We start from the raw sequence: 23,957 nt of genomic DNA, 5'->3' as shown, positions 1-23,957 counted from the left end.
TGTGTCTTAAGAGGGTGTAGTATCCATTTTTGTACAGTTCTAGATTTGTTTTTACATTTGACTTTACAAAAGAATATTACCCCGTGCCAGGCCTTGCCCATGTTTTGAGGATTGTGTTGCCTGGGAATTGAAATACACAGTTTCCTGGAAGAGGCCTACACGTATGTTCATGGGCTGGGGGGCGCTCCACAAGCTCTTTGTGGGGAACTCTGCTTGCCACTTTGTGTGACACGGGTAGTGGCAGGTGGATTCCCATAGAAGGCCGCCACTTGGCCCTCGCAATTTACAGTATAGTTACAAACCTGATCCACTGTAAAGGAATTGAGGAATCTGCTTTCTTTTGTGAGATGAAACTCTGAGATTAGTTTCCTCATCAGTGAGGTGAAGATGATTACTCACAATAACCTTTAAGGTTCTTTGTAGTTCACAAATAGTACAATGTCAAGTTTTAAGAACTTCCTCCCCCTTTCCCTCCTGCCTCCCTAGAGTCGTCATTTGTTCAGCAAATATTTGCGTGGCAGTGGTGTGCCAAGCACAGAATTCTAGGTCCTGGGGAAACAAAAGCCATGAACAAGACAAAGTCCATTTGGGGCAGGAGCTTGGAAGCAGTGTTGAGGCAAAATATCCAAAAGTAATAAGGTCACTTCTCTTTATGCTACTTGTATTTATAAGGTATTTGCACCCAATAAATAAGAAAACTCAGAGGCTAATCCTTTATATGCTCTAAAGATGGAAAGTAGTCCATCTTTTGAATGATCTAGTTTGTCTTCTATTTGGATTTTTTCTTTTTTTCTCATTTTTGGCTTTATTAAACCTGTCCAGTGAAGTTTTACGGACTCAAGCTGGAATTAAAGTGTATATAACGAAACCTTTTCTAAAAAAATTGTAACTGTACAGTGAGCTCATGCTAGCGATAGGAAGCCCATGGGTTTTGGAACCAGAGAGTTTTGAACCGGTTCTGCCACTTCCTGGGTGTCCCTGGTAATGTCCCTAAGACCAGGAACGTTGAAGTGATGACATGTGGCTTTCCCCAGGGCACCCAGAAATCGGTCTCCTGGATGCCATCTGCAGTTGTGTGCTTGGCCTCTCCAGGGCCATGTTTTGTGACTCTTGGAAGCAGTGACAGCAACTGGTAGGGAACATCTATCCCCAAGTTCCTGCAGTCGTTCTCAGAGAAGGCACAGCTCTTGATTGATTGATGGATGTATTTATTTATTGGCCACATGGCTTGTGGGATCTTAGTTCTCTGACCAGGGATTGAGCCCGTGCACTTGGCAGTGAAAGCGCCGAGTCCTAACCACTGGACTGCCAGGGAATTCCCAACTCTTGTTTTAATTGACTGTTTTATTTATTGCCTTGTTCCAACATGTGGTGTAAGGTTATCTCTGATGAATTAAGCTTATAGAGTGTTTAAGCTAAACAAAACAAAACCCCAAAAAAGTGTGTTAGAGTTGTAGCTAACTTTGCAGAGAAGTGATGATGGGCTGGAAAAATACCTTTGGGCTGACCAAGTGAAGGGGCAAAGGCTGTCCCGGGATAATGGGAGAGAACTACCTTTGATTTTATAACCTTTGAGGAGGATTATCCTGATTCCTGTTGCTTCGGACTGTGTTACAGCAGCAAAGTTCACATAAGCAATGATTTCATTCCACAGTATATGCATATTTTCTCATGGGAAAAGATGCCCCTTAGCGGTGTGGCACTGTCACTGTATGACTACCACAAGTTTTCTTATACGTGGTACACAGAAAAGCTGGGGGAAATGTATTGGATGATGTGGCTGCTTTCTGAAAAATCTGAGGCCAAGCCTGTTTCTTCACAGGCCCTTTGTTTGAACTGAGCCCCTCTGCAGATGGCCTTGTTGAGTGGCCACTAGATGGCAACCTGCGGTTCAGACAGGGTGACTCAGCGGCCTGTCTCCCTGATGGGGGTTAGTCCACAGTCTCTGCAGGACAAGACCCCTTTTAAAGCAGATTAAACCCTTTATTGACAGTATCATCTCTAACCTATCCTTAATAGATACATGAAGTGAAAATTTTACTCTGGGCATTTTATGCTTGACACTCCAGATGAGCTCTCTGAGCGTCTTGCCAGACGTAGGGACGTCTTTGCCAGTGTGGCTGGACTTGCTTCCAGGCATGCTGCAGAACGTCATATTCACCTTGCAGCGACTTTATTTTCTTTTAGCTATGCAATGGTCATCTAAATGAGTGGTTCCTGCTCTAGAATCTGTTGAAACAAACAACTGCTCTTCTTCCTTTGATAGGGCGGGACTAACTAAACTAAACCACTGGCCCAAATCTGGCCAGTTTCCTGTGGTTTTCATCCTTAACCTTCTTCCCAAATGAAGAGGGGAACCTTGGCCTTAGATGTTTTGGGGTTAGCTGGTTTCCCTCCTCTTTGATCCTCCCCCATATTATTACTAATAAAATATTATTCGTCATTTATATACCTGGTAAGAAAATTGAGCCATACAGTAGAGTGCCCAATGCAAGGTAAGCCCTGTTCCCAGTCCTGCCTCGCAGGCTCTACTTACTGCTTTCTTGTGCATCCTTTTAGCCTCCAGCAACCCTCATTTGGGTTCTGGCAGTAAATCTCTATAACTAGGCTATCAATCAGTGTCTCTTTTTTTCCTTCCCTAACCTTTCTCCACAGAGATCCAGAGTGGGCTTTTCAAGATGGAAGCCTGATCACGGTCTCTCCCATGATAGGAGGTGGCTTCCATTGTTTCTAGGATTCAAAAAAACCTCCCCAAACAAACAAACAAAAAAACCCACTGTGGACCACAAAAACCCTTTGTGGTCTGGCCCTGCCTCCCTTTCAGCTTCATCTTGGACCACTTCCCCTCTTACGCTACCCAATCTAGTCACAGTGATTTTCTTTTAGTCTTTGGACTTGGCACGCTCCCTTCTGCCACTGGACCTTTGCACATACCGTTCCTTTAATGTGGGAAGCCCTCCCCTCCAAAAACATCTAGTTTCCACCTATCTTTCAGCTCTCAGCTTACATGTCAGTCCCTTAAAGAAGCGTTTTCTGACTTCTAAAATAGTCTAATTTTAATCTTTTCTAGTTTTCAAAAACATCAGGAAGAAATAAAGCACATTCTAAATTGTTGTAGACTCATAGAAATGAAATATTTACTGTAACTTTTGACTTTTAGATATTTTATCATCTCAATAGATCCTGGGGAGTTTTTTATAGATACCTACAAAAAAAAAAAAGCTTTCACAAATTTAATGCTAAAAATACGTTAGTATGCTCTATTATGAACCATATTTTAGTTTATAAAGTATGTAAAATATTTACATTGATAATACTTGTAATATGTATTGTCTATACTTAGTAGGAGGTAAAAGCTCTACAGAGAAACGCAAGGGTACACATGCAGCATTGAAAAGCTTTAATATTGTCAGTGAAAATGATGACTCTTTGTTCTCATTTTTAAGGGCTAGATGATATGAACAGAAAATTAGTTTGTAAAAATAACCAATCAGTCTACTTAAAAATAAACAGTGTGTCTCTTACCTGTGAAAATAGATGGTTATCACTAGGGGCTCCCTGGAGAAATAGCTGATTTCAAGTTTAGGGTAGAGAGAGTACAAGGTAAGCTAGAATATCTTGTGCCAGAAAGTGAGGACGTGCTCAGAGACCGAAGGGGACATGTGAGAAGGACACTGGAGCCAGCTTGAAGGGGCCACTGCCCAAACAAGGACAATTTATGCATCAAAAGAATGAAGACAGTAGCAGATTATAACACTGAGTAAAAGGCAAAAATCCTTAAGTCCAGAAAGTAAGAAAGATGGTGAGTAGAACTCTTTATAGAACAATTCCAGCCTGTAAGTGTAAAAGCATGATAGAATTAGAAAAATCACCATTTTGTACCTTCAGATGTAAAACTGATTCAGGCAGGGCTCATCAACAGATGCTAAAATGTTTCACCTGGTAAACTGTTGTTGAGGAACAGGATTGTCAGTCTCAAGGTATCATCCCCCAGATTACACACCACTTCAGAAGGGCGAAGAGTACCGTTAAGTGGAGAATCTGGTGGACGCTACCTTCACCAAATGAATCAACTTAATATCACCAGTAATGGGACAGACTGACGTTATGAGCCTCCTCACAGGGTATACTGAGAAGGACATCACGTGGAGAGTCCTTATCATGAGTACTTAATCTAAATATAATCATAGGGAAATTATCTGACAGACTGAGATTCTGCAAAACAACTAGTCTGGTCTTTTAAAAAATGACATTGTCAAGAAAGACAGAAAAAAGGCAGGACACCTTCTAGATGCTAAGGAGATAGATACCTGAAAGCAGTGCATGAGCCTTGACTGGATCCCGGATGAAAAGAAACAGCTGGGGGAAAAATTGGGAAATTTGCGCATGGATCATATATTAGCTCAGAAAGTTAACATTTCTAGGATATTAAGAGTGATGATGGCATTGAAGTGTTTAGGAGTAAAGTGGCATTATGTTGGTAACTGACTTTCAAATGGTACAGAAAAAAGTGCATGTATGTGAGAGAGCAAGCACAAATGTGGCAGTGCTCATGGTGAACCCAGGGGATGGGTATATGGGTGTGTATTTACTAGGCCTTCAACTTTTCTGTACATTTGAAATTTCTTAAAATAAAAAGAGTAGGAAAAAAATAGCTCATTGTGGGCATGTTCCAACTCCAGGGTTTTTATTGTCTTTTAGTATTGTGTTGTATATTACTGCCCCACGTTAAAAAAACACTCGGGTTATAATTTGCCTTTATTCTGTTTTTCTAGATGTGATACAACAGAAAAACTCAGAAATACTTTGGATTACTTAAGATCATTATTAAATGATTCTACAAACTTTAAACTTATTTACAGATATGCGTTTGACTTTGCACGGGTGAGTTCTCTGGAGCCTATCCAGATGTTTCCCTCTCTCTCCCTCCCTTTTTGAGGTTTATTTTACGTACTACAGCAAGGAAGTTGAATAAGCTACTCCCAGGATGCTAGTTAGAATTTCTCCCTATGTGTACGCTTTCTACACTAACTGATTTCTGGGCAAGAATGTAATGTCAGCAAAAAGCTCTAGTGACAGACTATTAATAGCTCTTGAGATTGGCTTAGAAATAACTTGTAAATGGGCATGTAATAGACACTGTTGTAAATGTCTCTTAGGTAAGCTTGACAAATCTTTTCCTTCTCACGAAACAGCAAAGCTTCACCCATTGAGATTACTGGAATAAGTTAGTCAGATCAAAGCCAGTTTCATTTTGGGTGCTATATCGTATCTGAAAATCGTTTGAATTTCAAACGTAAGCTAATTTCAGTGGACGTTATTCAAACATAGTTTCTAGTCATCATTTTGAAAAGTGATCATCTTGTTTGTCACATAGTGAGCCAGTCCAAGTAGGTGAATAGGTGGTTTTACTGGAGTGACATAAAGCTGTATTTTTCAGCCTGGTCACCGTAGGTAGCGAATTCTGAGGTATAAGTTGGCATTGTGTTCATTCACTGTCCACGGCCCATATGTACGATTACACTTTATTGCAGAATGGTGGTTTCTGTTATGTTTGTGTGTTTGGTGGGTTCAGGTGACTAGGCTTTCTTGATTGATGATTTCTTTTTAATCTTTTTTTTTTTTTTTTTTTTTAAGCAGAGAACTCAGTGACAAATAATTCTTTTTTCTTACCTCTGTGTTGATCTTTTCACTTCTTCTTCGCTTTGGCTCTGTTAGCTCAGCCAAAGGTTTATTTGCTGATGAGTTCCGGTGCATCTGTAATAACACATTAGTAGTTCACTGTGATGTCCTCACTTGTGAATTTTTGCAACCTTCAAGTAAAATCAGGACATGCATGAAAATTTATAGACGTTAGAAGTAATATGGTGAAATTCAGTTGCAGTGTTTTACTAAACAGCGTTTGTGTAATTATATATAGAATTTGTTTGCCAGATGCTTTTAGAATAGATGCGTAGTTTTTAGGATTAAACGTTTTGTTTCATGAGATTTTTTTTTCCTTCCAAAGTCAGCAGTGTCCTATTGTATGGGCAAAAGTTTGTTTAGAAGCATCATGCCTTCTCACGAAAATATTTTTTAACTTCCTTGTTTGAGGGTCAAATTTTCCCACATATCCACTGCTTTAGAACTGGGTTCCACTTTGCTCCTCCCTGGCTTTCCATCCCCTTCACCGAGGCCCCTTCTGTTGCCTCTTTCTTGGTGCTTCCACCACAGCCTTGGGGTTGAGGCCGTGCTCCTCGCCTGTACTGCTGCCGTGACCTTGCGTCCACATTCTCTCCCTCTCACCCACACTCAACACCAGTAGGGTGTCCTCCATCTTCCTTCATCCTGGGGCTACTCGGGCACCTTCAGCTCACCAAGCCACTGCACCCGTCGCCTCCGTGTGAATGTAGTGCTTCACCCACCGTGTGGGTGGTACGGTTGCGCCCCCCCGCAGATGAGGGACAGACGGGATGGTTTTGTCCTCCTTCACAGGGGAGCGGGGAACTTGGGGCAGGGCTGCCTCGTTGCTCAGCAGTAGGTTCAGGACTCAGACTCAGGTTCTGGCTCCAGGTCGCGTCTGCGGCTCCCTCCAGGCCCTCGTAGTCCAGTCCCAGGCTTCCTCTCCCACAAGACGCCTGTGTCGTGCTGACGGCGAACGAGCAGTTCGCTGAACCTGCCCCCTGCCCCCGCCTCTCTGCTCCCTCCTTTTGTGCCGCCAGGCTCTGCTTGGAGCCATGTCTCTCCCCCGACTGCTCTCTGCAGCGTCGGGCTTCTGGGCCCAAGCCACGTGCCTCCGCTGTCACACAGAATCATCCTGCCCCAGAGAGAACACGTGCCCTCACTTACATGGCCCTTGTATCCCTCTAGCTTGGCCTTGGGGTTTGGGTACAGGCCTGCATTTTTTCTGACAGGTTAAGGGAGTGCGTGTTTTCTTTCGTCATGTCTCTGGGAGCAGCCCACAGAGATCTTTGCCGTTTAAGGAGAGTATCAGTAAATATCAGCAAGTTAAGCCCCTTTATGTAATGATGAATAACAACCACCTGTATTTAATCATTACCAAATAGATATCAGTTTCGCTAAAATATGCTCTAAGATGAGTTTGTTATTGAATCCTTTGTTTTGTTCGGTTTAGCTGTATCCCACAAGTGTCAAGGTGTTGTGTATTCATTTGCATTCAGTTCAGAATATTTTCCAGTTTCCCCTGTGGTTGTTTTGGACTCATTGGTTATTTAGAAGTGTGTTGCTTGTGTTATTTGCCAACTATTAGGACTTTCCAAGTAATCTTTCTATCGTTAATTCTGCTGTGGTCAGAGAACATACTCTGGACAGTTTCAGTCCACTAAAATGCAGGGAGGCTTGATCTGTGGTCCAGAATATGGTCTGCTGTGATGAATGTTTTATGTGTACCTGAAAAGAATGAATATTCTGCTGCTGTTTGGTGAAATGTTTTATAAATGTCAGTTAGATCAAGTTGGTTGATAGTGTTGTTGAGGTCTTCTGTATCCTTATTGATTTCTGCCTACTCTTCTATCATTTACTGAGGGAGGAATGTTGGACTCTCCGACTATAATTACTTCTGTCATTTGTATCATTTCTTGTTTCATGTATTTTAAAGCTCAGGCATTAGGTTTAGATAGACTTAGTATTATTATGTGCTCTTGAAGAATTGACCCTCTAGCATTATGAAATGTTTTTCTTTATCTCTGATAGTATTCCTTGTTCTGAAGTCTACTTTGATACAAATATAGCCATTTCTGCTTTTTTTAAAAAATTAAAGTCTGTATGATATATCTTCTTCCATCCTCTTTAAAAACCTATTTGTGCCTTTATATTTAAAGTGGGTTTCTTATATGTAGCATATGCATAGTTGGGTATGACAGTATATGTCTTGCGATGCTTAAACCATTTACATTTAATGTATTTATTGATATGGTTAAGTTTACATCTCCTAAACTGCTATTCATTTCTCTTTTTGTCCCATTTGTTTTTGTTCCTTTTTTCCTCTTTTCATGGCTTCTTTTGGATTGAGGGGTTTTTTTAGATTCCATTTTAATCATTCTTTTCCACTATTGTCTTATTAGCTGTGTCTCTGTTTCATTTTTTTGCGATTGTTCTAGGCTTTACGGTATACATCTTTAAATTTTCACAGTCCATCTTCCGATAATATTATACCACTTCATGTATAATGCAGGAGCCTTTACAATAGTGCACTTTCATTTTGCCCTTCCGTACTTTTTTGCTGCTGTGTCATACATTTTACTTACACATGTATTATACATCTCACAATCTATTGTTTTAGTCTGTTCAGGCTGCTGTAACAAAATACGAGAGACTCAGTAGCTTATAAATAATGGAAATTTATTTCTCGTAATTCAGGAGGCTGGAAAGTCCACGATCACAGTGCCAGCAGGATGGGTGTCTTTCTGCCGTAAGCGCACATGGTGGCAGGGAGGAGGGAGCTCTCTGTAGCTGAGGACCCTACCTCCTGTTTCCATTATCTTGGCGATCAGGGTTTCAGCATGTGAACTGAGGGGGGGGGCAGACACAAATATTCAGATCATAGTATATAGTAATATCATTTTTGCTTTAAATAGGCAAAAATATCTTTTATATTTACCCAAATATACACCACTTGTGTGCTCTTTCTTCCTTTTTTGTGGATCCAGATTTCTATCTGCTATCATTTACCTTCTGCCTAAAAAATTTCCTACAGCATTTCTCCTAGTACAGATTTTCTGGTGATGAATCTCTAAGCTTTCCTTTTGCCTTCAATTTAGAAGGTACTTCTCTGGATAAAAGATTCTAGATGGACCATTTATTCTTGTAGTACTTTAGTGATAGTTCTCCATTGTCTTCTGTCTTGTGGAGTTTCTGATGATAAGTCTGGTGTCATTCATTATTCCTTTGAGCATACTGTCTTGTTTTGTTTTCTGACTGCTTTTATTCTCTTTTCACTGCTTTTCAGCAAGTTGACTATGGTGTGCCTTGGCATAATTTTCCTTATGTTTATTCTGGTTAAGGTTTGTTGAGTTTTTTAGGTCTTTGGACTTACAGTTTGTATTAAATCAGGAAATTTCTCAGCTGTTATTTCTTCAAATATTTCTTCTGTTCTCCCTCTCTCTTCCTTCTGGGACTACAGTTATACTTATGTTAGATGCTTGATATTGTCCCACAAGCTACTGATACTGTGTTCAATTTTTTTGTTTTTGTTTTCCCTTTGGATAATATTTATTACTGTATCTTCTAATACTAATCTTTTCTGCTAATCCTAGCCCCAGTATATTTTTCATTTCAGATACTATATTTTTCATCTCTAGAAATTCCATTTGTGTCTTTTTATATCCATTTCTCTCATCATGATAATATTTTCTTCTACCTTCTTGAACATCTAGAATGTGTTTATAACAGGTGTTTTAACAGCATTGTCTCCTGGTTCCATCATATCTGTCATTTCTGTATCTCTTTCTCTTGGTTAAAATTTTTATCTTGGTTGTGGGCAATATGTTACCGCTTCTTTGCATTCCTAGTAGTTTTTGTTGTTGTTGTTGGATGCTGGGTATTGTGAGTTTTATGTTGTTGGTTGCTGGGGTTTGTTGTATTCCTTTAAATAATGTTGGATTTAAATTTTTTTCTGGTATATAGTTAAGTTACTTGGAATCAGATTGATCCTTTGAAAGGACTGGTCCAGAGCAGCCTCAGTCTAGGGATGACTTAGCCCCACTAGTAAGACAATAATACCCTTCTGAGGATTCTGTCCAAGGCCCTATGTATTATGAGATTTTTTCCACTGTGCCTGGTGGAAATAGAAACTATTCCCAGCCCCATGTGAGCTCTGGGAATTTCTGCGTACTCTTCTGCAGTGATTCTTTCCCAGACTCAGGTGGTTTCCTCTCACATGTGCACAGACAAGTCCTCAGCCAGTGGCTGGGGAGGCATTCTGCGGGTCTCCAGGTCTCTCTGTGCAGCTCCCCCCTTGCTGGTATTTTGCCCCACCAATTATATGCCTCCTCGAACTCCACAAACTCTGTCCTTTCCAACTCAGTCGGTTGGGGTTCCACTGGGCTGGGGCTGGGTCCCCCTCCTGTGCTGTGGCCTGGAAGCCACCTCCGCACAATATGCTGCTGTCACTGGGGACTTACCCTTTTTCTCAGGGGTCACACTCCTGTGCTGCACACTGACCAGTGCGTGAGAGCCATTGTCTCATGTATTTTGTTCAGTTTTCTGGTTGTTTGATGTGCACGGGGGGTGGGAATCTAGTTTCTCTATCTCTGTCTTGGTTGGAAGCAGAATTCAACCCCCCACTTCTTCCCTCCAATCCTTTTCTTTTCCTACTAGAAAAATGACTCGTAGAGGTAATAACGCATAATTACACAGCAGACCTTTTAAAATTAAACTTTTAGTAAGAACTGAACTTTGTTATAGTTTTAATATCCTAAATATCCTCTATTGGAAATAACAATGACATATGTTAAATATTCTGAATTACCCTTTAATATACCAGGAAAGAAACTGTAGTACCAGAAAGTGATAAAACGCCCCTTTAACATCTCTCCACCAAAATTATAATCCTAAGAGTGTGATTGTTTTCCCCTCACCTTAGAACCTTGTAGGCAATTAAAAATAGTACTTGGTTGTAAAGTTATATTATTTTTCTCCTAATTTTACTTTGACTTGAACTTATTTGTAGTCTTAGGGATGGCAGAGAATCGTGAAACTTGAGAGTTGAAAAAAACCACAAGAGGACACTTGGTCCAGTCTTGTCACAATGCAGATGACAAGGCTGAGGGCCAGAGAGGAGGGGACAACACGAGGGCCTGGGCTCTGCCCCTGAGTGCAGACCGTGTCCTCTCCATGGAGCCACACCACCTTCCTGACTCAAACTGTCCACCGTCCTGTGGTGTCCTGTTCCCGGAAGATGGTGGGGGTAGAGACTCAAGAGCTGAAATGGCCAATTCCTTCTACAAGTGGAATTTTGTCTGAGTACTTTTATGCTTAGCGTTTTCCCCCTAATGTAGATTTTATTTATTGTATAAACAAATATGGTTGTGTGGATTCCTTAAGTAAAACAGCCGTTTTTGCCTTGATTCCTTTACAAGGACCTAGTGAGAATAAGATTGGACAAATAGAATGAGATAAAAAGACTAAATATAGTGATTTTTTTGGTTGATCTGGGACTAGTTATTAAACATGAGTTAAATTTGTTTTTTCTACATGCTCTGGGGCAGAGACAGGGTACTGTGCTGAAAGCCACAGAGAGTTGCCTCTTGGGGTTCTGAGAAGGATGAATGTTGGGCTGAGTGAGGTGCTGATAGCAGCAGCATCTTGGCATCTGGCTGAGAGTGGACACCATGAATTGACGGTGATGCTGCTCTCGGAGATCTTCCAGCAGTGCTGCATCCGACAGCCTCGGTGTAGGAAGGCGAGAATGATGGGGAGGACGGAGGCAAGGCCTCAGTGGGCTCGGAGGTGGGGCGGGGGAGATGGGAGCTGAGTGGAGCCCTCCCACGTGACTGAGGTGGAGAAGCGCTGGATGGAGAGAAGGGAGGCCTTCAGGGTGAAGGAGAGGAAGGGCAGTGAGCAAGAGAAGAATGGGAGATTCCTCTAGGGGCAAGTCCTTGTTTTTCATTCCTTGCAGTAAAGCTTGAAGAAGTTGTAACGGAGGGTTTTGTGGAGGCCTAAGGTACCAGTGGGAATCCCCCTTCCTGAGAGGTGATCCTGTGACAGTTAATCTGTTGTTACAAGTCAGTCCTCACAGCCTGTCCCTTGATGCACCCACTTTTCCAGCTACTAGTGCTTTTATTTTGTTTCTGAGGAGGTGTTTCAAGAAAGTGTAAGAGGTCACAGGTGAAAGCTGACGTCTATGTCGCTTCCATTTAATGGAATGGTTGTGGATGTTACTCATAGAATTTGTGAAGGAAAATTTTGCTGGGTCTTGTGTTCAACACCCCCTGTTATCAGAGAACTCTGCCTGGCTCTAATCTGACATCTGCTCTGACCATTTGATTCATTTTCTCTTCTAACTTGAGTCAGTTTCTTACTTCTTAACCGATGTGTTTGTCTAATTTCCCTTTCCACACAACGCCCAACGCACCAGACACACACACGTACGTACTCCTCTCTACTTCTGCCTTGTACTTCATTGTAAATTATGAGGAAAACAGAAGGTGGGCCTGGGCGAGGACAGAAGTCGGACGAGTATGTGGTCATCTAATCTGAGGTCTGTTACCCTGGACATCTTGTCAGCTTTACCTTTAAGATTACCGTTTGGTTATTGCCCAGATTTGCTCAGCAGTTGTTTGTAAAGCGAATTGGACTGTGTGTCTCTTAACATTGAGAGCTGTCTTCCCCCATTCCTTCTCGGGGAGGTGGATTGGTACACGATGAGATGCTCAGGCTTGGAATCAGACTCCTGGTTCAAGCCCCAGCTCTTATCGATTGTCATTTCATTTCTGTGCCTCAGTTCCCTTATTTATAAACTGGGGATTATAATAATGCCTATCCTAATATGGTCGTATTAAATGAGTTCGAAGTATGAGGCACTTAAAACAGTTTCTGGCTCAGTTTAAGTTCTCAGTAAAAGTTAACCATAGAATTAGAAATAGTTGTTGAATTATTCTTCGCTGACATTACTTAGGTTTCAAATAATTTGCCTTCCAAGAGTAGTGCATACAGTAATAGAGTCTATGCCAAACAAAACGACTGTGGAGAGGCTATGCCTGTTGGCAGATCTTTCTTTTTCTTTTGTTTTAAAGGAATTGTCAGTAGTTGAGCTTAATCAAGTAATTGCCATGCAAACATTGTTATTTGAAAACTATGCTGGGGTAAGTTCTAAGAGCATCATGGTTTAGTTTCACTTTTCCCAGTGGGAGGGCACTCATGGGTTTTATGACCTTTTTGCTTGTTTTTAATGTGTATTAAAAACAAAAAACAACTCTCATTCAAAAAACTGATTTGCTGTCTTTTCAGCTTTGTAAACAACCACTTTAAGATTTGAGTTCTTGAGCGCTATTCTTGCCTTATGTTAGTTGAACTGTGGTAAGGAAGACTGCATTTTCTCTTTCTGTTTTGTAATCCTGTGGTCTCAAATGAGAGTTCCATGACCTATATTACAAGTCTTCAGTGAAGGCCTTTTGATTTCATGTACTGATTTCTGACTTGGTTGTCACCATTTAAAATGTTTGTGATCATGGGTATTTATATACTGTTTCTCAAGTTCATCTAGTCTCTCTCGAAAATCTTAAGGATTTCTTTTTTAATGTTGAAGATTTTTTCTTTATAATTTTAGTAATTCAACATTCCCTTTTTCAAGTACAAGTCTTTAAGCTATTAAAACTTTGTGAAAATTGGAAGTAGATCCTTTGACACAAGGGTCTGTGATACAGCATATCTGGATACCTAGATGTTTGAAGATTAATTTTTGTAATATATTTATATTTGCATATTGACAATTAACTGTTTAATTACTTTGTTTCAGTTTGTGTCATTGGTGCCATTTACGAAAAAAATGCTTAGTTTTCACATCTTACAGGAAGACCTGTGTTGGAACAGTCTTACATAAACAAAGGCAATATTTGTTTTCATTTTTGAACGTCAAATCAGAACTTGGTAAAACTTCATTATTCTCTACTCTACATTAGGTGTTAGTAGTCTTTAGCTTGAGTAGTGCATTCCATATACGAAACATAATTTCATAGAATATTCAGAGAAGGATCCTTTGGTCTTGCAGCTGCGAATAAGAGGACTGATCTCATCTGTAACTGAATTTTAAAATCTGTGTTTAAGGAAGACCCCAAGGCAGAATCTAGTTGTGTATTGTAGGGGGTTAGTACATCTTTGGTGTGTGTATGGAACCTGTTCAGTTCCTATTATTATTTGAAAAATGAAATTGCTTTTTATTTTGTTATCTTAGCAAATGAAAGTTGGGTTAAGAGGTGGGCAGGGAGAAAAGTTTCACTTCTTCTCCCTTAACCTCAGTGGGTCTTCTGGGGATGCTTATTGACTCTGGACAGCCTGTCTCAAGGTACTTTCTGCTTAAATTCTGACCTTGAGATGCAGAAATCTGCCGCTCGCTCCCTGGTGCTCCACAAGCAGAGTCACAGCATTGGTGTTGACAGTCTACTCTTTGAATTTCCTGCGAGGGGTTTCTAGATGTCTTTGCTGTATTCCTTGAATTTGTTAAGGTGATTTTTTTTTTTTTTTTTTTTTTTTTTTTACATACTTGTAATGTTGATGGCTGCTTCATAGCATTCTGGGAGATTCATTTCACTTTTAATTGGGAAGCCCTTTGAGAATGCCATTAGGATCATTGTCAGAGAACCCCCGGGCACGTCTCCGTTTTGCTGGTTAGTAGCTGTGTGCTCTGGGATCTCTCAGCTGTGCTGTGGCCCCAGGAGTTCGGGGTGCTCCCACTCATGGTCATTTGCACGTAGCCTCACATCCACCCACAGGCAATGTTGGTTACCAGCGAGATGCCACTGTTCAGATCGCGAGTGCATCCATAATATCTCTCTCTTATTTGCTAGGCAGAAGATGGTGTTAGTGATTGCGAGCTGCTGGCTGGCACCCTTGCAGAGCAGGAGTAAGTGAGTGCTGTTCAGCTTTCCAGTCCTGTGAGTCTGATGCCTTTCATCCATGTTTTGGCATCGCTGCCAAACACATGCATTGAAATCCTTCATGATCATCAGTTTGTCAGATGATTGCACTGTTTCAAAGAGTCTGTCCAGGTCCTTTGTATCTTTTTTTTTTGTCACCTTAGTGTATGTCCATTGTGACGGGGACATGGATGATGTTGGAAGAAGGCACAGTATGTTATCAGGGCAAGACTAGCGACTTTAGGTTGAGTGAAGGATTACAAACTCCTCAAAGGGAGAGCATTTCCAGAGCGCCCGTGCCCTCAGCCCAGTGCTGCCTGAGCTGTTGTTCAGCAGGTGACCTGGGGCCTGGTCCTGTGGTGCCGCGTGTGTTTTCAACAGTTCCCTCGTTTTCCTTGTGGATGCTCCATAGCGGGGTGTGCCATTGCTGCCACACCCATGTGACACGGTGAGAGGAAGCCTTCCGTTTCCTTGCACAGTGTGCACCGCAGAAGCAAGAGCCCATGCAGTGCAACAGACCTGTGAGGCTTGGTGGCAGAAGGTGGGCCCCCTCGAGGGCACCTTTCCTGCCGTCGTCCTCTCCACGGAGTGAGTACTGCAGCCCTGAGCAGGATGATATGCGTGGCCGGGGACAGCAGAGCAGGCTGTAGAGAGGAGGGCCCCTATTTGCACTGAACTGTGGAGTTGGGGTCCCCCGCCATCCTCAGACTTCAGTTGTGTGGCCAGAACAGGGAAGGGTGACTCGGAGCCATCTGACCTGGTCTGTTGGTGAACGGTCGTTGTGCTGTACAACCAGGACCAAAAGACAGACCCATCACACATCTTCCCGAATCTTCATCTACTTTGTTGGCTATTGAGTTAGGCCCTTACATTTGCTGTATTGTTTAAGTCCGTCACTTTAAAATTCAGTGTCACGGCCAGAAATTCTCTGTGTACTAAAGAGCACTTCACTATTAGAATCCTTGCGGTAACAATTTTTTTGCGGGGGGGTGTGTAGCTGCATATGTGGCTGACAGTGGTGGTCCCGGCATCACCCCGTAATTTGGTGAACATCTAGATTCCACCCCACGTGGGATAGCCAGGCACTTTTCCTTTTCCCTTTGTAGAAAAGTCCTTTCGCAAACTTTCTTTGAAGTTGAGACACCACGAGGAGGCTAGCTCTGGATATATAAAGTTACCACTTAGGGTCCCACGTCCTCTGTCCTTTTGCATAGAAACTGCCCACCTGTAGTTCCCGAATGGAAATTTGTAAGAAAGATCAGTGAGAAATTAGGATTCTTAGTTGCAAGTACAAGTAAAATGAGCTTAATCTGCCCATATTCAGGTTTATGTAAATGTCTTTTCTGGATTCCTTATGCAATGTTGTCTTTCACTTGGCTGTTAGTTAGGGGTGTTCTGCTAGGAGATTTCACATCCAGCGACTCCAAGGTAAGAAGGACTGTAACAGGTAGACAGGCTGCTTTCCCCCAGAGTGGGGGAGTGAATGCATCCTCTGATTTGGGAAGACCCTCCAGAGCCCCAGCATTCATTATGAGCTCAATTTAGCAACATTTTTAGGTTACAAGAAAAACATTTACCAAAGAAATAAAAATTGGTGGAAAAATGATTTTTATCAAGGAGACCTGATTCCTAAGCATGGAATTAGAAACCTTTAAACTCCATTTAGTCAAGTTATGGGCTTTGGGATCGGTAATTATGATGTTGAGAATAATCATAAATGTCAAACAGCAAGTTTCAGGTTTTTATTTATTGCATGAAATAATCATAGAGATTGTTACCATGTAACTAATGTATTTTGCATTAGGGTGATCATTCAGTTGACATGACTCTCTCACAGTAAAATTATTATATAGTACAAAACCGTTTACTCTTGCCACGGTGTCCTGACTACCTCCCCTCCCCCACCTTAGTCTGGATTCAGGGTTTTTATAGTGTATGATAAATGAGCTGTTTACTAATTTTTTGTTGAAGTAAAACAGAAATTTGGATTATTGGGATTTATTATTTGGGGGCACCTGGCTCATCCTTGTTTTTGTTTGTTAAACAGGAAAAGGACCAGCGCAGCCTAGACATAAACACTGCCAAGTGCATGTTGGGACTGTTATTAGGAAAAATCTGGCCCCTTTTTCCAGTTTTTCACCAATTCTTAGAGGTACTAAATTGTTATTTTATGGAATGTATGTTTGCTTGCTTAGAACAACCAAGTATACTTTATTTAACTCTTTTATGTAATTTTCTGTTTGTTGTACTTTTCTGCCTGTAGGAACTGTGGTGGCGTAATTGCTGTCAGTGACACCCCCCTGCGTTCTGAGTGTGCCTGTGTGTGCATTGCATGTGCCGCTTCGCTCCCCGGTACAAACGCATCAGAGACAGCGCGGCTCTGTCCTTTCCTCTCTTGTCCCCGTTTTAAAAGCTTGTTTTTGTTTAGATTTCCTGCTCTCTATAACAAGAGTAAAACAAGATTTACTTTCTTTTGTGGCTTTAGGTGAAGTTCTACTTTTATGAAGCAAAGGTTAGAGAACAGCCACCTGCCTTCTCACTAAATTAAGTTTGTAATGTATTCTTATCTACGCTTATCTCCAAGTAGCTTGGGGACCTAGATCAATCTAAGTGGCAAACTCCTTCAGACAGCATCTCCTGCAGTTTAAATTTTCTTCACATTTGTGTTAGAAGTAATCCAGCACTTTCCTCTCTCATTGTCGTTTGTTTGCTTTAAGTATCAGTGATAGAAATTTTGAGCTGTTGGTTATTAAGAACTGGCTTTGATGCAGTGTAATAACTCTGCAGGACCTAAAAGAATCTGAGATGTAAGTTTGAGCTACGTGGGTTGTCATGTCATATAGAGCATCCTTCTTGCCCTCCAGTCCCAGGCCCCTTTAAAAAATGCTTTCTGCTTGAAAGGATGAGGGTGTTGCATCTTTGAGAAAATCCTGGGCCTTCCCCTGACTCCAGCTTCACTCTTGAAATGATCTTCCTTACAACTTACTTGGTGTAATGGTCCAGAAAAACTTCCAACTGATAGGATTCTTTGAGAACTATTATTAAAAATTGCTTTTAACATTACTAACTGGGACTCCTGAAGAAAGGTATAAAAACTAGTTTTTAATATAAGAAGTACTTGTTTACTTGTACTTGTGACAACCCATATTTACCGGTGATCTGTTCCAGTTTCTCTGACAACCTTAAGAAGTGTTAGCTTTGTTTGGAAAATGAGTAGAAACAGGTTCCTATTCTCAGAGAGTTGGGCAGAATTTGAGCCCGGGTGTGAAGGGTTCTGTAGCTGAAGACCTTGCCGCCAGCAAATTTGGCTTCGCACAGTTCCAGGAGCACCATCAACCGTTTCGGTGACTGGGTTTTGCTTTTAGTTGCTTAGAAAGTTAAACTTGTGGTCTGTGCTTTGCTCTCTCTCTTATATTAGTTTGCATTTTTCTTTGAAAAGGGCACAATAATCCTTTCATTTGAGCTTTTCTTGTGTTTGCATCCTCCAAACTGTTGGTGCAGCTTTCTTTGCTTTTAAGTACTTGTTTTGTTTTCCAGTGTTCCTGATTTTAGTGGCGAGGGTTTTTAAACATTGTTGGACTGGGTTTTATTTTTAAATCTTTATACAGGAATACTGTATTTTAAAATATGCATGTGGCATATTTCTTGTCTGGGAGGAAGAGAAAAACTAGTTCATCGCTATTCTGAGTTCTTTTATGATCAGACTCAAGTTCTGAATTATTAGAGCAGTAACTCTTCAGTGGCTAGACCGCCTGGTCCTGAGACCGCCTGCAGCACTTAGCAAGGTCTCGTTGAGTCAACCTACCACTGCGTGCGCTGTAAGCCAACAGCTTGACAGTGAGCATGCCGTTCATGTCAGAGGCTATTAATGGGAGCAACTCTTTATTTAGCACTTACTGTGTGCCAAGCACTAAATAAAGTACTTTGCGTGAATTGCAGAAGTTATCTCTTTAAATCCTTGCCACGTCTCTGTGGGATAGGAATTATCGCTCTTTTACGTAAAAGGGTTTCTGCCGTTTAGAAATTTCACTTCTGGGGATGTAAAATTGTGTTTCTTTGATGTATTTGTTGTTTTGTGTTGAGCCCCCATAATATTTTTGTAATGAAAATCGTCATCTGAAGCTCCCCTCTTGCTCTCTCTCACCCTTCTCCTAGATTGGTGCTGGCTTCCCTGGTGGTCCAGTGGTTAGATTGGTGCTTAACATACCTCAGATGGAAAGAGTTAACCTTCGTGAACTTTATTAAGTTGATTGTTACAGCAATTGAAACCATCTCATTTGTTAATTGTGTGTGTCAATAATTCATACTACTTTTCCCTCCACCAGCAATCAAAATATAAAGTTATAAACAAAGACCAGTGGTGCAATGTGCTAGAGTTTAGTAGAACAATTAACCTTGACCTCAGCAACTACGATGAAGATGGAGCATGTAAGTACCGGGCAGGTGTTCGCCCGCCCTCCCCCCGCCCCTGCACATTTGCTCATCTGCCTCATTGTGAGAAGCCTCATAGCCATGTTGTTCTCTCTCTCTCTTCAGGGCCAGTTTTGTTGGACGAGTTTGTGGAATGGTATAAAGACAAACAGATGTCCTAGGACTTTATGCATAGCAGCGAGAGAGTCACTGTTACCACAGTTATGTCAACCATTAGCCATAAATTGCTGTTTGTATCCAAGCGCATGCTGCTTTTCTTGCACTGTCTCCCTTTGGCAGGGACGTGTTGGTGTTTGCTATTGAATGGGCCAGCTCTGCTTGCTGTGTAGCATTGTTCTCTTGGAAGGCTGCTTTGCAGTTTGTATTTACACTACAGATTGGTGAATTTGCCAACGTCCTCACTGTGATTATGTGTATATTGCTGTTTAAATTTTGTATATGTGTATAAAAAGAAGAAGCTTCACCTAGAGATTATTTCTGCAAAAATGTATTGTAAAATAATTTTTGTGGCATATTTCTAGTCCCTTTTTTCAGATGAACCAATTATACATTTATTTGGTCTCAAATGTAGCATTTCAGAAAACAAGACAGAACAACTGTTACCATATGCAAATGTTGCCAGAATTAACCTTATTGTTTAAGAGGCCAACTTTGGAAGGAGGTAGGAGTGAGTCATAACTTTTCAGAGGCATATGCCAAATATAATTTGGTTTACTTAAATATTAGCATTTTTAAATGGTGGAAGTTAGAGTAATTGACCATACAGACACATACTATGCCACAAATCATTTCCACCATGCAGGGTATAGGTTTTGATTTTCTAATGTGAAACCGAGCATGGTTTGACTATAGGTACAGATGGAGAAATTAAAATCGCATCTTTTTCTTTTTTTCATTGGTTTTAAACTTTTGTAAACGTTTTTAGTGTTATTTTTTTCTTTTCTTTTGCATTCTTCTAGTCAGTGTTTGGTCTGCTGATGCTTTCTATGCCATTCTAAGTAAAATTGATTTTGCCGCCTCCATGAAAACCTAACGGTTTGCTGGCAATTTATAACTGCAGAGCACTTTTAGTTGTGGCTTGAATTTTTAGTTACGCTTTCATGGTGTTTAATTCTCTAGTTTTGAGGGGGAAAGAACTATACTATAAGTGAGAGGTGTTTTGTTTTGTTTTCCATTTTTGTTTCTTTCACGCTAGGCTTTTACTGGCAGAATGTCCATTGCAGGCAGTGGACACGACACCACCAGCATTGAGCTAAAATCTCTATTACACGGTAGGACCTTTCCTGGAGGGGCCGCTCATCATTACCTGAGTAATGTGTACAGAGAGGTGTGATAGCCATTATTTATGTGGATGAGGAAACAAGCGTGAACAGGACGGTAGTTTTAGGTTTGTATTTTGTGTCTTTTTTTTTTTTTCCCCCTTGTCTTACCCTTCTCAAGGAAATGTATAAATAGCATGTTTCTCCCTCAACTATCTGGTGCTATTGAATGACTAATTTAGTCCCTAAAGTTTTGTGAAAACACAAAAGTCTGACGACTTAAACCAAGTGAAAGCTAATGGTGCATTTAAACAAGTGAATGCCTAGTTATGAGCAAAATCCATGATTGAACATGCAGCGGTTGGAAGAGGTTACGATTATTTCAAAATCTGGCCCCAAAACCTTTTGGGTCAAACGTGAACCTCTAAATGGCATTAAATGAGTAAAGCACACAGACAATGCTACTCTTGACCATGATTTCACAGTTTTTTTTGCCAACAGTGTTCAGATTTTCGTATTATTTCATATTGTTATTTTTTTCCCTAACCGAACCACCAAAGACAGGAATTTTGTATGTATATACAGTGTGTGTGCATATACAAAATCATGATATGGTAGAATGAAATTACTTCCTTTTTCTACCGAATAGAAAGGTTTGGTTTGCTGTGAAATAAACCAGAAGTTGGAAAAACTCTGTAGTGATTAAGCATACTTAACCATTCCTTGTTGAGAAGTTGTAGACTCCCTTCTACCTTAATACATTCATACCAGTTTGCACAAATTCCTATCTGCAAAGGATAGAAGATGTTGAGCAAGCACTGCTCCTGAGACCAACACGTTGAAAGGGCTTCCGTTCTGACGGGCGCCTGCTACTCCAGTGGCGATTGGCCACAGGCAGGTTCCAATCTGTTGAAAACTTGAGTCATTTTCAAAAGGATCCCATAAAGTTAACAAATTACACTTTCAAGGCAGCAGTTCTTAAATTTGATCAACTCTAGTTTTGTTTAAAGCAGATATAAATCATAGATGAAATTGGTTTAAAAGGTATCGTTAGAAACGGGAGAATTTTTTAAACACTAAAGCACAGTTAATCCTAAAACAAAAGGATTGTTACAGGGAAGATGTTACATTTCAACCACAATGGACATTTTGATGATAGGGGTTTTGGAAAAGCCAAGTAAAAACTATTTCGTGATGTACCTAATATGGAAATAAGTATTCCAAAGGGATAATCTTGCGTATTTAGAGAAGTGCAAGTAATCTTTGAACTCCCTTGAAAAATAAATCTTTGTGACTGCAGAGTGCTTGCCCTTGGTTTTCTTGATTCTGTGCAGTTATTTTTAAGGGGAAGAGGAGGGGCCAGGGTAATAAGATACTTTTTCTTAAAAGTGTCCCTCAGTTACATAAGCACTTGTTTATGGGTGAAGGCCAAGTGAATGAGGGTGCCTTTTTCTGGTTTTTCTTTCTCACCTACGTCTCCCCCCTTTCTCTTTCCATCATGTTTTGAACTCCACGTTGCAATACTCTGTCATAAAAGAATGCAACTTTTAGATGTTTACTGCTGCGGTAGGTCGGAAATTTCCTTATTTGATTTGCCATAAACACCCTCTATAACATTACATGCAGCTTATTTGAAGCGTAACCTCTGAATTGTTTTTATAAATCTGACTAGACAGACCTCTAGATTAACAACAAACTTCTGTTGCCTCTCAGTCTCCATCTTAACAGTGCTTTTGAAGTTTATACAGAAAGCTTTAAAAGTTAGTTTGTGCCCTTGGTTTTTATTCTTACAACTGCTAAAATACCTCTGTACGCCTTATCTTTTATTCTTTCATACGTTGTATAATAAATGTATAGAATTCATTGACCAACTGAAAGGTTGGGTGTCTGTAAATGAGACCAAAACGTGGGTTGCTTTTTTCCATGAAGTCATTTCTCTTGGGGGTTACTGTTAGTGAACAGCAGCTAACCTGTAACTGTGAATGCTTCGTGTCGTCAGTATTTGCATTACCTTCATAAACGTGTGCAAGTCCTGTGACTCCCAGCTTAACTGAAATACTGTTATGCCATCTAACTTGAGTACAGCAAACTGGTTTTAGGTTTTAATGGAATTGATGTAAAACGATACCCCATAAATAAAAAGTATTTGTGTTTGGTTTCAGAACTGATTTGTCAATTCTTTCTTCTCTTCTCTGACTTTTTCTTTAAAAATCACTTAAGGTAGTTTCAAACTGTTTCGTTTTTTAATCTTTTTTGCCTTTCCCCAACTTTTTATATGGAAAAATTTCAAAGCTACGGAAAAAACGCAAGAATAACATGATGAACACTCAGATACCTATCACCTGCGTTTTCCGTTGTTCACGTTTTGCCACATTCTCTGTGCCACTCTGTGTGTGTGTGTGTGTGTGTGTGTGTGTACTTCTCCCTATAGATACAGAGATGGAATTTTTTCTGAACTATCCTAAAGTAAGTTACATTATGACACTCCATGTTTTGAAACAAGGACATTCTTATAACCACAATACACTGCTCACACTCAAGAAATATAACATTGATACAATACTGTTACCTAATATACAGTCCAGATGAAAATCTCCCCCTTGGTACCAAGAATGGCCTTGAGAATTATTTTATTTTTAATCCAGGGATAAGCAATGCATTTAGTCGTCATGCATCTTCAGTTTCCTTTAACCTAGAGTAGTTCCAGATACAGTATTTTACTAAGACAGTACAAACAGTCCTCAGCCAAAGAGGAAAAAAAATTATAAAATTAAAAATTTACTGCTGTATGTTGAGTATTTCTAAACATCGAGCTAATAACCTAGTGCTTACCATGTGCCAGGAGCCAGGTAGAAATGACCATTTTTACTATCCCCAAGGCTACCACCTACTTAGTTTGTAAGTGTGTGTCAGCATTGGTCACCACTTTCTAAAATTGTCCTACGCTAGAATCTTACCTCCCTGATGGCGGGACCTCCAGCTCAGAGTGGATGCCCAGAAAATGGATGAGGAAGGAAGCAAGTTACATGGCCAAGAATTGTCAGGACCTAAAAAACCTCGTGTAGAGATCACAGAATCCAGGAAGGACTGATACAGATATTAAGATTTTTAGAAGCTTGAAAGCAAGAGAGGAGGTAGAGAACAAGATTCTTAAAAAACAGGATCCAGAAACACACTTTCATTTATTTTTTCCTTGGGGGTCATTTTATTTTCTTTAACATCTTTATTGGAGTATAGTTGCTTTACAATGGTGTGTTAGTTTCTGCTGTATAACAAGGTGTATCAGCTATACATACACATATATCCCCATATCTCCTCCCTCTTGTGTCTCCCTCCCACCCTCCCTATCCCACCCCTTAGATTCCATATGTATGTGTCAGCATACAGTATTTGTTTTTCTGACTTACTTCACTCTGTATGACAGTCTCTAGGTCCATCCACCTCACTACAAATAACTCAATTTCGTTTCTTTTGATGGTTGAGTAATATTCCATTGTATGTATGTGGCACATCTTCTTTATCCATGCATCTGTCAGTGGACTCTTAGGTTGCTTCCACGTCCCGGCTATTGTAAATAGTGCTGCAGTGAACATTGTGGTACATGACTCTTTTTGAATTCTGGTTTTCTCAGGGTATATGCCCAATAGTGGGATTGCTGGGTCGTATGGTAGTTCTATTTATAGTTTTTTAAGGA

At 40.6% G+C, this 23,957-nt stretch overlaps 1 protein-coding gene across 5 annotated transcripts in view; it reads left to right on the top strand.

Moving 5' to 3' along the window:
• The window catches only part of DCUN1D4 (defective in cullin neddylation 1 domain containing 4), a 65,913-nt gene extending 43,365 nt beyond the window's left edge, over nt 1-22,548 (top strand). For 2 of the 5 annotated variants that reach the window (XM_024131958.3, XM_028491855.2), the window contains 4 exons: nt 4,776-4,884; nt 16,621-16,725; nt 18,899-19,001; nt 19,110-22,548. In XM_024131958.3, the coding sequence (XP_023987726.1) occupies nt 4,776-4,884; nt 16,621-16,725; nt 18,899-19,001; nt 19,110-19,165 (373 nt within the window). In that variant the 3' untranslated portion in view covers nt 19,166-22,548. The other 3 variants (XM_028491853.2, XM_007107859.4, XM_028491854.2) reach the window with 3 other exon arrangements.
• The last annotated feature ends 1,409 nt before the right edge of the window (nt 22,549-23,957 follow it).

This window comes from Physeter macrocephalus, chromosome 7 (genome assembly GCF_002837175.3).
Source record: "Physeter macrocephalus isolate SW-GA chromosome 7, ASM283717v5, whole genome shotgun sequence".
In the NCBI taxonomy this organism is placed as follows: domain Eukaryota; kingdom Metazoa; phylum Chordata; class Mammalia; order Artiodactyla; family Physeteridae; genus Physeter; species Physeter macrocephalus.
This window is presented reverse-complemented; position numbering and strand designations above follow the sequence as displayed.